Genomic DNA, 15,744 nt, shown 5'->3' with positions numbered 1-15,744 from the left:
CTCACGCTGCGCCGAGCGTTGGGGCCATAGAGACGGCAGCGTGTTACTATATACACTTACCACCGAGCCATCTTTGTGGCAATAGAGAAATGACGTTGAGCAAGAAATAAATAATGTGCCACATAATACGTATACTGTGTGTGTGTGTGTCATTGAAGCAGCAGTAAGCATGATAAGCTAATCCTAGACAACCTGGTGAGCTAAGAATAGTCAGCTGAACCTTAGCTGGAATAGCCGAGCTAAGCCACTACAATATTTTCGCTACTCTGTTTTGGTTTATCATTGTAGCTGGAAACTTGCAACGCGCTGCTCAAGCAGAAAGGGCGCATGGAAGGAACATACACATGATGAGCGCGAACTAACTGTCACAGCTGTAACTTATTTCTGTGTGAGCAGCGCGCTTCTTTAAAAAAAGCGGCCGCTGCAGTGAGAGAAGTGAACTTCGTGCTCTCAACACAAACTTGCGGTGAGAGCAGAAGACGTACAAACCACCGGCATCACGAGATAAGTGCGCACGAGCGACCATGCCCTGTAGAGACGCGCGCTCATCCGCGCGGGCCGACGACCTTTAACCCTTTGAGGGTCGAATTTTTTTTCGAAATCCAGTCCAAAAATGTGTAAGTTTTTTATTGCTGAAATAAATTCTTCAGACGATTCTAAAAAAAATTGTCTAAAAATTTTTTCGTGACCGTAAAGTGACAAAAAAAATCGTTTTTGTTGTTACATACACATGGTTTATTCGTAGTAAAATCAAGCAAAATCCTAAAACAAAAACTTTTAACAGTTTTTTTATAAATAAAAGTTATGCATTGTATTAAACAGAGCTCACAGACATACAAAAATAAGCGCACCAGAGTACTTTACCGGTTAAAAGTGTTCGTGCTCTAACATTAAAAACTTTTCAGCGTGTGATAGTCTTTGAAACATGGCTCGGCGCGCAAGCTTTTCAGATGTCGCTCCTTGGTCGTCATCGGAATCTGAACTCGTAAGAAATCCTCGTCTGACAAACTGAAATCCAATTATTCACATTCTGATTCGGCACTTGGGGAATAGTCCACGTCGGAAGAATCGCTACTCGACTCACCGGCAGCAGAGCAACCGGCGCACGCTTCCATAGCGTAGGCGAACTGCGTCAGTGAGCGCACGGAAGAAAACTCTGTGGTTGTGCGCCCGTCCGGAAAGCAAAACGAGTGATAAAGCTACAGTAATCCTTCGTCTTATCGCCAACAAGACGTAGTTAGTTTTTCCGAGGCCCTAAAACAGGAAACGCAATCACGGCGGCGTCGTTAGTGTAATTTGGCGCCGTACGGAAACAGATGTAATCGCGCCCCGGCGAGCAATAAACGAGAGAGTAACAAGCGGTCACCCTTTGAGAGAATAGAAACCAAACAGCCAGCTTTGCGGGCACAAGAAGCGAAAACCACCCGAAGGACGAAACCGAAACCAGCCGGACCGCGTGCGCGCGTTCTGATGCGCATTTGAAAGCCGCCGCGCCCCTTTGAAAGCAAAAAAAAAAAAAAAAGACTGAGAGACATCGGCGCACGGAGGTGCATCGGCGCATTAAAAACATTCCACGTATTCCCGAAGCATGGCAGCACATTCTAAGCAAGAGAAATTATCGAAGAAGGCGCGCGTTTGAAACCAACCACTCCGCGGGCGCGCTCGGTAGCGCAAGCGATAGCCGGCGCGCCGTTTTGCGAAGCATAAAAAAAGCAACGACGGAGAGACGTCGGCGCATGCAAAAAATTCCACGTATTCCCGAAGCGTGGCAGCACATGCGAGAGAAATGATCGAAAAAGGCGCGCACTTTAAACCAGCTGCACCGCGAGCGCGCTCGGATGGGCAAGCGATTGGCCGCGAGATCGAGCGGAGTCGCCGCCTGGCGGCTACTGGCTGAAGCGCGGCTAGTGTGGATTGCTCCATGCGTCGTCTGCTAGCCGCGTTGTGTTTGCACGTGCGCGTACGTCATGCAGGGCCTCAAAAGGCGGTTTGTTCCGTTGCGTTGGTGCAACTTTAACCGCTCGTACGTATGCCTGACACGATGTAAAGAAGCATTTGGCCTTGATCGGCTCTATATGTACTGTAATAAGATCAGTGAGTGCACTTGTCGAGAGTGCTGTGTGTGGTCGTCGTACCGTCCGTTCACGAGAGTCATATCAGTGTAGGAGCCGCTCTGTGGTTCAAGCGCATTACAAAGTGCACTTGGCGTTGTCCTAAAGATGAGAAGTATTAAATCTCATGTGAATATAGCCTTTTAGCGGCTCGGTGGTTAAAAAAAAGGCTCTCATGCACTTGCACATTGTGGTTAGGTGTATAGGTTACGCGACGAGCTTTAGTTGTGTACGGTCCTGGTCCCACTGCAGAGAAATATTTCTGTCAAGTCACGTCTGACACTTCGGTACTTAAATTGTTCCCTAAACAGAACAGAAAATGGAATCACACGGAAATCGCAAAACTGAGTTGCCTTGCGCAATTATAACACGTGGCGAAATGTATACAAAGACACCCGTGTACTTGCGAGGTAGCTTATGCCTGTCAAATTTGCGCTTTGGCAAGTTCAGTGTCGGAAGTGCGTCAGGCCTCAATCTCTTCCGCGAAAACCCTTAAAAAAAAGAAAGCGAGCGAGAAAAATATATTCATCAAGATCAGCAGTGGTGATAAACTCGCTCGCGCATTTTCATCGCTTACGTGGCGAGTGAGGGCTCATAAAACGATACCCTTTACTATGCACCAGATCATGCATACACACTTGCCGCGTTTCGGTGCACGTACTTGCCCTGCGGAACACTGAGAACTGTTCTCGCAGCCGTGTAAACGCAATGGAACATGCGCGAACTACAAAAGGGCTCGGGGACTCTCGTTTAAACAGACTCATAGCCAAGCACGAACAAACTTTGCATTCACAGCGCAGACGGTACATGAATGACACAGAATAAATTTCATGAATTAATTTTCTTCTTTCTCGATTGATTCTCGCTTAATTTTCCTGCGGAAGTGTAGGAAAATCAAAGCACATGGAAGCTTCCCCGAGCGTTCGCTTACTACAACCGTCTTCACGCTCGTAGTGCACAGCAGCAACAAGCATATAAATGCACACCTTAGCGAAGTTATCGCTGACTACTCACCATCCGTTCTCGTTCGCGAACGCTAGAATGCACCGTCGTCGAAGTGCTTGCTGCACACCACCGCGTACTTGGAAGGCGTCGTGCCGTTACGAAGCCTAACGAGCCACAGTAGGCGACGTTCCGCGTCGGTGGGATAGAAATGGAAGCGTATCCCTCGCTCTGTGTATAGTATGTGCGGCATTGTGGCACCGAAAAAAACCTCACCATCGATAACGAAGAGTTTTCTGCGGGTACGGAACACAAAATCACGATGTGAAAACAGAAGCCCCGAGCACTTCTACACACACCACACGAAACCAGTATCCACACTAGCGGGGTAACGGTGCTGCCACCTATAGGTCGATCTCGCCGCGAATAGCCGGCGCGCCCTTTTGGGAAGCAAAAAAAAAAAAAAAACAACGCAGAGACATCGGCGCACGAAAAAAATTCCACGTATTCCCGAAGTGTGGCAGGACAGGTCAGGCAAGAGAAATGATCGAAAAAAGCGCGCGTTTTAAAAATAAACGCTATGCCGTACATGTACGACGAAAACCCTTTGGTACCACGAAGCTTCTGCCGTACATGTACGGCAAAAACCCGCAGAGATTTCTAAGAGCGGGCTAAAGCGCGCTCTTAGAAATCTCTGAGTTCCCCCACCGGCAAATGGTGTATATAAATAGCTCGCGTTAGCATGGCAAAGAACGTGCCGTATGTGGCGGAATCGCTTCGAGCGCGCGCTGCGGAGTGAAGGCTCGTATGTTCGACTGCTAGTGGCGGAAAGTTTTCTTCTAGTTTTTTTTTCCTTTGCCATCTGTCAGTCTTTATATTTTACTACGTCATATCCGTGACGGAAATACGCCAGTGGAGCCGTGGTTGGACCCCGGCATAAAACACTTTCGTGTTAAAAAATAGAAAAGAGCTCCACATTGCTATTTCGTTGCTTTTTTTTTTTTTACTCTATAGTAATTTTGCCACTATCGGCATTGTTGAACCAGTCTTCGCGACAACAGTGAAGCAGGTTAAAATTCATAACGGCGTCGTGTGTCGTCTCGCTTGGTGTTAAACTCAGGGTCCGATGCAAGCCATTGACGTCTAACGTCTGCTTGCCTCCGTCGACGCTCTCTATCTTCTGCCTGCCGCTTGCGCTTGGCTAGAGCTTCTTCATTTTTAGTAGACCGGAGTTGAGCAGTGGGCCTTACCCAATTTTTGCACCACATACCATCTAGGAGCTGCTTGGCACGTATACCCAGCATTCCTAGACTAGGTTCCTAACATAGTCTATAACATTGACGTGTACCCGTTAGGCTATAGACAACTTCTTCATTTTTAGTGGACCGGAGGTGAGTAGCGAGGCTTGCCCTACTGCTGTGATACATACCCGGTAGGAGCTGCCTTACGCTCCGCAGGGATTAACATCGATCCTAAACAGCTGTGGTGTTAAAACATCAAGCATAGGGCGAAAACACACATCTGTCGCCGAAGGCCAGCACCCCGTACGTTGGCGTATTGCGCGGTTCTCTTACATCTAATGTTCGTACTCAATATGAGTGTCCTCTCTTCAAGGATGCAGTCAACGCGTTTTCTTCGCCGACAATGAGCTGCTGTGTACATTCAGATACACGCCGCCGTTCGCCTATCCGCACTAACGCGGCGAAGGCGCTGCTATCTCTACCCCGATTTCGCGGCGAATTGTTGGGATCGAATATGCCTCTGTCTTGACATCAGTGCTCAGTTAGCTTATGTTTTACGCTTTTTTTTCTTTTTAACAAGAAATGGGTGGCTTGTGAAGCAGGTAGTACAGAAATACATTAGAAAGCCCTCAGCGTATATTCTGGACGTTGCCTGACGACGACAGCTATTATTTAATTTCGTTCGCGGGCCATTTGAGCGCAATTTTGAAGAGATAAGCAGCTATCGACCTCATCACTGATAGGGCAGCAAATTCCAAGCGCACAAACCTGTCGTCCGTGCATGTCTCGAATTAATGACACCCACTGCATGTGATGCTGAGCTTTGTTTTCCATTAGTTTGCCTACACCAACTTGATTTATGTGATCAGTTTTGCTTTTCGAAAGGCTGCCTTAATATTCAGATATATGTATAGAAATTTCCCGCTTTTGTGGCTGGTTGAAGCACTCACAAGGATGTGGCGTGCACTTAGGCACCGAGATTGAACCGCGGTTGGTTGAAAGCTATTTCTATGATGACTCTCTAGAGCTACCACAACTCTTTAACACACGGCGCTGTTGGTATAAAAGCTTTGTTGCATTTGCGCCGTCTCTTGTCACGGAGCCTAACTGCAGATGTATTTCTTTGTTAGATTTGACGTGTTTCATTAGGCACTGATAATCCTAGCGATTAAATGGCGGTTTTATGTCCCCATTCTGGCCGCGAGTGTAAATGCGGCTTCTTTTCCTTTTTTGCAGGCGCTGTCCGTCTTCTTGTAGAAGAGAAAACTACCATAAAAGAAGCAGATCTGAACTCTGAATGACACAATTGCCAGAAGCACTAAGATATCTTGCCTAAGGACACTCGCTTCTACTACGCAATGTACACGAAGTTTATTGCACTGGGCCTACGTCACAATGTTTTATCTGCACATTTATCTAAAGGGTATTTGCAACCGTCATTTTTTAACTGTTTCTTAGAATCTGCTTTTATCATCTCGACAGCCCCTTCAGGTAATGCCCGCTATGGGCGCCTCGTAAGTATGCCTGGCCTTTCTTATACTGCTTTTGCGAGCTCTATACCGACAAAAGACGAGATAATGATGAGCGTATTCCACACTATATCATCAGCGTCTTTATCTGAATGAGCTCTCAACGCCTTATTTTAACTTCCGCAATGTTACGTTATTGGCATGCCATATACTTACGTTTCCATGAGACATTCATATAAGTATGATGCATTTGCTTGCGCCACCACAGCCTGGAGTAATCGTCACTTCCGAGGTCACATCACAGAAATATGTCAAGTTTAAATAATTGTTCTTACTCTATCGTTTTCATTTTGCGTTGGAACATTCTTCAATCTCGAAAAGTATACTAAATATTGTGAAATGTGTTCTGCTCTCATGGCAACCTGCTCACGTACAATAAATGAACGAAATCGTACAATCATGCGGCGTGCTTTCTAGCGGCCCGATTCTTTGAAAAAAATCGGGCCGCATGGCCTGGGTATCACTTTTTCTGACCGAGCTACAGCTTTTCCTGCCGCAGAGTCCTAAGCATAAAAACTGGCAGACCCCAGGCACTGTGGGAACCGATGTTATATGCGAAGCAGGCTCCGGGAAGTTGGCTATGCCGCATTTTTTATATTCAGATTCTGCAAATTTAGAGCTGGTATTTACGGTTTGCAAATAACGTAGAAAAGTCAGTGGCGCACTATTCCTCGAGGACCAGTCGATGTGACAGCGCTGTAATGGGGAAGACTCGCTGAGCCGCTGTTGGGCACGGGCTTGATATGCAGCAGGAAAGTGCAGGCGTCACTGCGACATTGTGCGGCCCTGAAACGATACGAATGATCACGAAATTTGGCAGCCACCGCAAGCACCGCGTCAGACTCGAGGCGGCAACCTTGCGAAATACGTCGCGGCCGCACTAAATGTGAGCAATCGCAACCGGTAACAGCGGCGAGCGGGGCGCACTCTGGTGTGACCCCCGTCACGCAAGCTTTGCCCGGCTTTGTCGCTCTGTAGAAGAGATTGCTAGGACGTGGATTTCGTTGCTAACATGATAAACTTTTCCTAGCTCGTCACGCTCTCACCTGCTTTATGGATGCGCACGGCATTCCAGCGGCAGATCGAGGGACGCTGGGATCCTCCGTTTTAATAAGCACTCGCTTTGTGAACAGTGTGCAGTCACGCGTGCACAAATGACAACTGATCTCACACCGACCGCGCACACTTGCTGCCGTAATGCTGCGTGTGCATGTGCAAAGGTGACAGTTTAGTGCTGCCCTTCTCTGTATAGTATATTTCAACTGTACCACATTTGGGAAACCACGCGCAACGCCCAACACAGCCCGGCGCGGCATGCCAGCTCGTGATTTAGCAACGGGTCGTGCGCTATAGTGCGCACTAGAGTTACTGTATATGCTATATACAGTAACTCTAGTGCGCACCGGCCTCATAGCTCTTTTCCGCGCGGGCAGGCTGGAAGTGGTGGCGCCGCGTGCAAAAGAAATATAATAATAATAATAGTTCAGCCTTTCTGCAGACTCGACCTTCACTCTTGTGTACTGAGTGTGTGGGCGTTCTGCACACATCCTGTGGCTTTCGTGTCAAAAATGATTCTGCAGACATTCTGAAGCCTGAGTGTCAGCACATGCTGCTCACTTTTGCGCGCCTGGCATATATGGACTGCATCTTTCTCTGGTCCGGGTTTACCGCAATAGCATACACTACCCTAGCAAAAATTCCCAATAAAAAACCAATAGCCTATTGGGTTATTGACACCCATTGGTCTATTGGTTCTATAGGTCTATTGGAACTGTATTTGGCTATTGGTCTATTGGTTCTATATCAGCCTAATGGACCTATATTGGTGTATTGGTTCTCTATTAGCCAATTGGAATTATATTGGCCTATTGGTTCTGTATTTGTCTGCTGGCATTGTATTAGTTTTGTATTTGCCCACTTCTCAGCCCCATTAGAATTAGTCTTGCGCAAGTGTTTTATGGGTGTCTTTTCGTCATGCAGAAGGCCCACACTGTGGCAGCGCCCCTGCAATGATAATCACAGTGGATGAATGAGGCATATGTTCAAATATATTCTCATAATCAAAACTACAAGTGCTTCTTATGGCCCTTGATGATGTTGGCGACCTTGCGGGCGACTATTTTGCCAAGGCAACTATGTCTTGTGTCAATTTCTTCTGGACTGCCTCATCCGCACTCGAGGAAGTGCCTGAAAGATTCTGTAAATAAACAGAGCCATGAAATCAGAAAACAGTAACACATGTTTAATTAAAGTTTACCTTCGAAGCAATGTATAGAAAGTAGGCGGCACAGTGAGAAATTATCTAGACCTTAATTCACTGCACATGGTCACAATGTTGCAGGAGCTGAACCATAGCAAAAAACTGAGTGAAATATTACACACCCAACTGTGGCTTATTGCGTGGAAGAAAACAGTATATCGGCAAAATTTTGCGGCAAAAAAAGGAAGGAAAAGAAAGGGGCAAATTTTTTTTTTAAAATTAAGCAGCACCTTATCCCGTTTACACGCTTGCGTCCTGTGTTTTTTGAGCTGTACCCAAGAATGAACTGCAAACTCGTCCTTAAATTACAGCAAACTCAATAATCACTTACTGTCTGTGACGTGCTCTTTTTCACGATGTTGGTGCGACTATCATACCTAGAGCATGCCACTAAATCTCAACTTAAAGATGGCATGAAATAAATTAAGCTAGGGTAGATTCACGATGAGGCAACGGTAATATGTAAGACAGTAGTAAAGGCAGCTAGATTCCATATCGTTGCAAGCCCAACACAGCAGTCAGGCTGCAATGAGTTGGATATAACACACGTGCTGCATGCTCTGTGTTAATGCAATTAAGCCAACAACATTAATAAACCCACTCCTGCGATAGCCCTAATTGGGCTGCAGTATGTAAAAATAAAAAAAAATATGAAATAAAAAATCGCACCAGTGCAGCACATATGCTATGCACATTTTGTATAATGAATTATCATGTGGCCTTCTGTGGTTCTTGTGACATTATGTCGAACAAGTATGATAAGCCGATTGGCGCGCACTAAAACACACAAACAGCATCGACTAGAGCGTTTTACTATGAGGCGATAAACGCGTTTTCGGCTTAACACGCACGTTGTAAATACTTACAAAGGGCTTGCGAGACTCCAACTACACTCACGAGCAGGGCGCCTGTCCTTTACCTCTAATCTATGCTACGTTTTTTTGTGCATACTGACAAACACAAAAACAAACTGCAATAATATATGCGCTCAATCATTCAACTTCTGAGAGCGTGTGGACTTGCAATCGAGGCGTCGCTGGTCTCGCTGTCATCAAATACCGGAGACAAAGGACGAGGGACTTGTTTTCCCGACCTTTCAGCTTCGTCCCAAGTTTGAATACAAAAAAGGTGATATCAAATAAATACTAAATAGGAGTAACTACCATGCCCACTCAACTCACCAAACAATCGGAGCACATGTGCCTTGTTGCTCGTCTTGCCATTATTCTTGGTGCCACTTTGTAGAGTCGAAATCGGTCGAAATCCAAGACATTTATGGTTCAGAACGTCTCCATCTGGTGCACGCTGAACACAGTCTTCACGTTATCGTCGCGGAAGCACACTAAAGCAAACATCGTGCAAGCAGGCTTACGCGAAGCATCGAGATCACACAAAGCGCGCGCTATGGCGACAGACACAACGTTTTGGCTTAGCTTGGCCGCAGGCTGGGCTTGTCTTCATATCGGCCGAGCGCGGATGGCCGTGCGCGCCAAATGCACGGTCGGTCGCGTTTGCAGATCCACAATTCTTTCTCCTGTATCTTTACAGCACTGCTTATATTGCTTAGCATAAATAGTTATAAACTTTACATATTATCCAAAGCTTATCTTAATTAACCAAGGAACGTGTAAAAAAAAATGTTCACACATGCAGCGTCGCCACGCCGCGCACCGTCTCACCTTTTTTTTTTTGTTGTTGTTTGTCACCTGGCTGGTTCTATGCCGTTGTGATCTCATGGCGGTTTCTTTATTATATTCTGTGGTGTCTGTGTTGTCGATTCCTTCGCAAGTTCTTCTTTAGCGTGTTTTACTATAGTGCCCGTTTACCGCACGGCATGTACGGAGACACCGTACCGCCGTGGTCGACACGCAGCCTTTTTATATAACTTTTAGTCGCGTGAGTTGCTAACTGCACACGGTGTCTCACGGTGTACGATTAAGCTCAATCGGGATCAGACTTATCAAAAGTGAATAATCCCGTCTGCAGCTTGCGTATAATATAGCCAATCATGATCAAGAAATCTGATCGGGATCGGGTCCGACGCGCTCAATCAGTCATAAGATGTTATAAACAGCTACCAATAGGCGGTAGCTGTTTGAACAATAAAACTCCTGTTGGCCTTATACATCTTCTGTTAGTACATTAAGAAACCAATAGGAGTACTTATTTGACCAATACAACTCCTATTGGCCCAATAAGTCACCGATAGGCAGCACCGATTTGACCAATACAACTCCTATTGGTCCAATAAGACACCAAAAGGCAGCCCCTATTTGACCAATACAATTTCTATTGGTCTAATAAGACACCAATAGGTGGTGGCTATTGGTGTCTATTGGTACCCATAGAAGTCTTATACAACCAATACAGCTCCAATAGATGTCCTATAGAACCATTAGCAATTTCCTATTGGACCAATAGGAAATCCTATTGGTATTTTTGCTAGGGAGCTGTACATGGTTGCCCGATGCTAACTTTGTAACAATACGCAGTCAACATTGTTCTTTCTTTGTTACACTGAATTGACAGTTAGCCGTTTATTTGCATATTACTTTGATTTCAGAGCGACAGATACCTCATATAGCACGTGAGTGATAATTCTTCAAGCAGAGCAGCCAAAGACCGGGTCTTTTTAGTTACTTTGAATCGTCGCTAGATCATGTGGCAGCGCATCCTGCATGTTTTGTGTGTTCAAAGGGCGTTAATAATAATTTTTGTGGTTTAACGTCCAAAACCACGATATGATTATGAGAGGCGCCGTAGTGGAGGACTCCGGAAATTTTGACGACCTGGGGTTCTTTAACGTGCACCTAAATCTAAGCACACGGGCCTCGGGAATCATCGCCTCCATCGAAAATGTGGCCGCCGCGACCGGGATTCGATCTCGCGACCTGCGGGTCAGCAGTTGAGCGCCAGAACCACTAGACCACCGTGGCGAGTTTAAGGTGCGTTGGATCATCTTCAATGTATACTCTGCACTCGACATTTCTCCTGCTTTAATATATCGTGTTTGCTATTTCTAACGCGACCGTGTTTTCGCTATGTCATTTCGTTCTCCTTTACCGTTCGCAAATTTGACGCTGTCGTGCCGTCATGTTTCAAGGTAATCAAATCTCCTCAATGTCAATGCCGTCCTGTTTACACTTTCCAACTCACATGAAAGCAAACTGAACTACCAGGGGTTTGATATAAGCATGCAGCATAAGGCTGTCTAACTGCAGCAGTTGGCAGTGGTTCATTGCGGAACAGCGGGAAAGGACGAAGAAACAGTAAAGGCTCTATTCCATGGCATCCTATACCTGGCACATACAGATCAACATTATTTTTATTGCGGTAGCAAGAGACCCGGCCTCCTATTCTGGACATTGTCAAATTCCGCCATGTTGTCGAATTCCGCCATTGGTTAAGTCTGTTTGGCACGGAGAGCAGCTACGGACTCTCCGATTGGCTTAAAATGCCGTCATTACGGCATTTGACAAGATGGCAGAATTTGACAGTGTCCAGAATAGCACCCCCAGTTTAGAATGTGACACTGTCAAAGTAATCCCCATAGTTGTCCACACTTAATGTAACAAAAGTGCTGCCATCTCTGGAGAATTATCAAAAACAGACGTGACATAGATTTCAAAGCGTACGTGCAAGTCCGGCATGAAAACAACAGCGTTTGCTTTTTTTTTCTGGCAACTTTTTTTTTTCGCTACAGAAGCACGAAAATAATTACTTTGATCGATGCCGTGGTCCTAAAATGTTTTACTCGTTATTACTTTTCTCAAATCATTTTCCCACTATGGTGTACAACCGGAAATTAGTATGTGCCGTATTTGGCAGAGTATGCATTTCAGTCAATAAATGCACAATATACTGTCATCTGTGTAGTGCTGCACAATACAAACGTAAACGAATCATTGCCTCTGAGATGATGCAGCACAGCTCGTTTGTGCAGGATTCAGGTTGTGGTGGTAGGTTTTGAGATGCCTCACGAAGGTCTGAGGTGCCAGGAACAGTACCTTGTAATTTTTGTTGCATTATTGGCGTGGGCACATGAAACAATTATGTGAGGTCTGACCAATTCAAGTGTATATTAGGCTCTTCGATTTCTTCGGCAACTTACGCTCCCGACTGTAAGTCAGGGGTTGGTAATTCGGGTGGGCAAGTATAGCAACGCGGCACCATGAGAACAGGCAGAGGTGTAAGCGGCCATCTTGCACATAGGAGTGGCGGACAGATATACTAAGTGCAATGTTCGGTTATGCCTGAACACCGGAAACAATTGTTTTGATTTGTTCCTAACGTCACGCTAAGTAGACCGCAGTGAGATATTGTTTTTGAATCATGGCAGTAATATCGCTCGCCGATCTGCATCGTGTGCCATATTTGTCACAAACCGGCATCTTCGTTAGTACAGTCACAATAAATATGAAAATTTTTGCATAAGTTCTGCTTCGTCTATTTTATCATGAAGGTTGAGAAAATAATTTTTCCATATGTCTTTCTGATAAGCATGCGATAGGGGGTTAAGAAAAGGACGCAAACAAGCACTGTTGATATGTTTTTCCCTTTTTTTGTTGTTTCGTGCTTATTTTGTGCTGTTCTGCAATCATCATACAGACAGTGCGAGCAATTAATTTGCTAATTTGTTCGAAGTGTGGCTCTCTGTTATGAAGAAACCTTAACGGTATTGCAGAGCATCTGTAGCAAATACGCCATCTAGTAGCCTGGTTGCCACATATTCGGTCAAATGCCGGTCGATTTATACCCTTGTTACACAGACAGCCTAAACCTCGGTTAGTGTAACCGAGGTTCGCTTATGTTGCATGGTATGCGAAACTGCGGTTATGCTGTTAACCGCTGTTGTACCAAACCGAGCTTGGCGACCTCGGTTTGGCAGTTAACCGAGAAAATGGCGGCCTCCGTCGAGGACGTGTGCACACGGCGAGCGTTCGTGAAAAGCGAACGAATTGGAAAGCACGAACCACGGAAAGCCTGATTAGACTCTGGGGAAACAATTTCCGTCATCCACGGAGCACCTCAAGGAATGCGAAAGTGGACGCGGCAATAACAGCCGAGTTGAACGCCGGACTGCCGCCAGACGCAGAGCCATTCACGCCACAGCAAGTCCTCTTTAACCGAGGACGCTTGTGCGCCGGGTAACATCGGCGAACCGTGGTTGGCGCTAACCGTGATTCAACGCGCTTAACTGTGGTTGGTCGTAAATGCGGTTAACTTGCTTATGTTACAAGGGTATTAGTCAACTATCAAATATGGCGCTCAATAGCGGCAGTTCGTATCGCAGTACTGCCACTATAAATAAGCACGTGGCCACTGTCGTGAGTACATGTACAGAGTATACAGGCGGATGCACGAAGCTCACCTGGAGACTTGATAAAACCGGCGACTGCGGGCGGTGAACTGCTGAGTATCGTTTATAGTGATACGCTTATCTGCGAGGTATCGCTTCCCTTGTGCGCGACCTCTCGCACTGTCGCCGCGGTGAGCGGTTGTTTCACTTGGTCCTCCGCATCAGTCGTGGTTCATGCAGTGAGGTTATACCGTCTCTTCGCGAATAACATGTCCATCGAAGTGACGTACTAAGCCTCGCGGCATTATCATTGAGCGAGAAAGCTCCCTCAGCAGGAGGTTAATATTTCCTCGCAACGCCATGACTAGTGCCAAAACGAACTTTGGCAAGACCCCGCGGAAGATGACACGGTGCGATAAGCGGGCGCTTTTCGTGACGTCATTGCTGGTCACTTCGGTCCTCCTGGGCCTCTTTATCGTTGTCGTAGTGCGAGCACTACTCGTTCAGACAACAGATTTCCCTTGTGCTTGGCCGGATGATGAACAGGTAAGAATCGTACGCGATTATTGGGTCGTTCCCAAAATAATGATACCTAGCAGGGTCAGGTTCGTTGAGGCACGGAAAGTGTGTATCGTTTTCATTCTGCGCACGTCTGCGTAAGCCGGCAGTAGTTCGGTTTGAAGCCACTTGTCCACAGCGGTAGAGCACAAAGCTCTGGACATCGGCGCCGTATGCAGCTGTGCTACCTCGCCTTAGTTACAAACTTCCGTGTATGCTTGAATTTTAGCACAAGGATCTAGCATGCGGCGTGACTATGTCTGCTATAAGTACTGCGTCGGTCAGTGCATATATTTGCAAAAATCTGCGCCTGAAGCGGCCGACCGGCCGACCTAGACAAGTGTCACTCAGACTGCACGTTCAGCATTTACTGCGAGTCGTGATATGTCGAACGTCTGCTCCGATAGTGCGCCGCAGTAAAATATATTGCAACGTTGCATTGTTGGGCTTCAGCTGTAGACCATAGCACGCAGATCGGAAAGCTGCTGCTGATTGGGCGAATTGGTGCATCGTATTCTTGATGCGTTGCTTTGGTGCAACTCATTGTGAGTATGAAGGAAAAGGACATAATCAAGAGAGGAAAAATACACGCTCGAATTAAGTTGCGCTAAAACAATACAGGAATGTGGTACAGAGCTCTTTATAGATCTTGGGCGCTGGAGTTTGTGTATTTTGCTGTCCGATCGCAACCACTTTTGTTCTTACGTTCAGTGTTATTAACTGATAAGTCCACGATTGTACCGGACATGACGTCGCACGAAAGCAAACTTTTTCGTCTTAGCTATTGCCGGAAAATAAAAAGAATTCTGATATTTAGAACCGCAGTGGGCTGACACCTTGCCAATCCTGTTTCAGCTGATTTCGTCCACTTCAAAGGGTACGAAATTGCTCAGTTGCCATTTTTCTTTTGCGTCAAATGAAAGACCAAGCCCTCAAGAGCCTATAACATGTACCGGTGTGCGTGAGTGCGCCTTGAATAATCAAATAACTTGTTTTCAGCAGCTAGTCTCGGTTTCTACTGTACCGCGACGTCACAAAATGGCAGCGCTTTTCGTCATGTGCTCGCGCAAGATACTGTGACATTTCCATGTTCGCTCCACTGCGTGAATCCGTTGGTAACGCAAAAGCAGTCATTCTGAATGTTCTGGTACCTGACATTGTCGCAGATAGCCATACTGGCGCGTGTAGTCACCAGAATCGATAAAGTAGCCTGACTTCATGCTATGTCTATGTCAGCATGTGAGCCATGCGAAAATTGACTTTAGTGTTAAAATAAAATATCGGCATTTTCAGAGCTTGCCACTTGTTCAAAGCCATCTCACTATGCAGGGGATCTATGTGAAATAGTGAAGTCACTTTCTAAAATTGGTGTCAGTAATCATTTAAGGAAAACGATCCAGGAAGTTTTGCTCTGTCGGGTTTATTCAGGTGTTGGCCATTAAAGATGAGGAGCGTCGTCTGTCCGACAGGCTGGCGGCAGCGTTGCGGTTTCCCACTGTCAGCACGGGTTCCCACGAGTACAACCGAGAAGCGCTAGTGGATCTTATCCATTTTATCGAGAAAGGTGCGTACCCGCATACATTATTGCTCTTAGGCGTGCGCACTGTTTAACTTAAGGGGGGGGGGGGGGGGTCGAAGGTTCATCGCAGCGGCCCCCACCCTATTAAGGCAATGTATGGGGCAGACTTTGCTCCCCCCTCTTAGGCGACTAGGGGTGTGGGGCGGCCGCCCCTGACCCCACCCCCCCGTGCGCACGCCTATGTTATTGCTTGCTTGCGCAACTAACAAACCGTTTGGTGTTCAT

The 15,744-nt window shown here is 46.4% G+C and overlaps 2 protein-coding genes and 1 long non-coding RNA gene across 3 annotated transcripts in view; 2 read left to right on the top strand and 1 right to left on the bottom strand.

Annotated features, from left to right (window-relative positions):
• LOC119399593 (mitochondrial thiamine pyrophosphate carrier) overlaps window positions 1-15,744 on the top strand; it is a 173,542-nt gene that overhangs the window by 127,636 nt on the left and 30,162 nt on the right. The window lies entirely within an intron of this gene.
• LOC125759323 (uncharacterized) lies at window positions 7,850-9,497 on the bottom strand. The gene is made up of 2 exons (XR_007416892.1): window positions 9,265-9,497; window positions 7,850-8,020 (listed from the first exon to the last, which is right to left on the bottom strand). It is a non-coding gene; the product is annotated as an uncharacterized LOC125759323 (long non-coding RNA).
• LOC119398838 (N-fatty-acyl-amino acid synthase/hydrolase PM20D1) overlaps window positions 13,743-15,744 on the top strand; it is a 33,954-nt gene continuing 31,952 nt past the window's right edge. The window contains exons 1-2 of the mRNA XM_037665655.2: window positions 13,743-13,928; window positions 15,369-15,504. Coding sequence (XP_037521583.1) covers window positions 13,743-13,928; window positions 15,369-15,504 — 322 coding nt within the window. The remainder of the gene's footprint in view (window positions 13,929-15,368; window positions 15,505-15,744) is intronic.

The sequence above is a fragment of the Rhipicephalus sanguineus genome, chromosome 7 (assembly GCF_013339695.2).
Source record: "Rhipicephalus sanguineus isolate Rsan-2018 chromosome 7, BIME_Rsan_1.4, whole genome shotgun sequence".
NCBI lineage: Eukaryota > Metazoa > Arthropoda > Arachnida > Ixodida > Ixodidae > Rhipicephalus > Rhipicephalus sanguineus.
The sequence above is the reverse complement of the archived record's forward strand: the minus strand, read 5'-3'. Positions and strand labels throughout refer to the sequence as shown.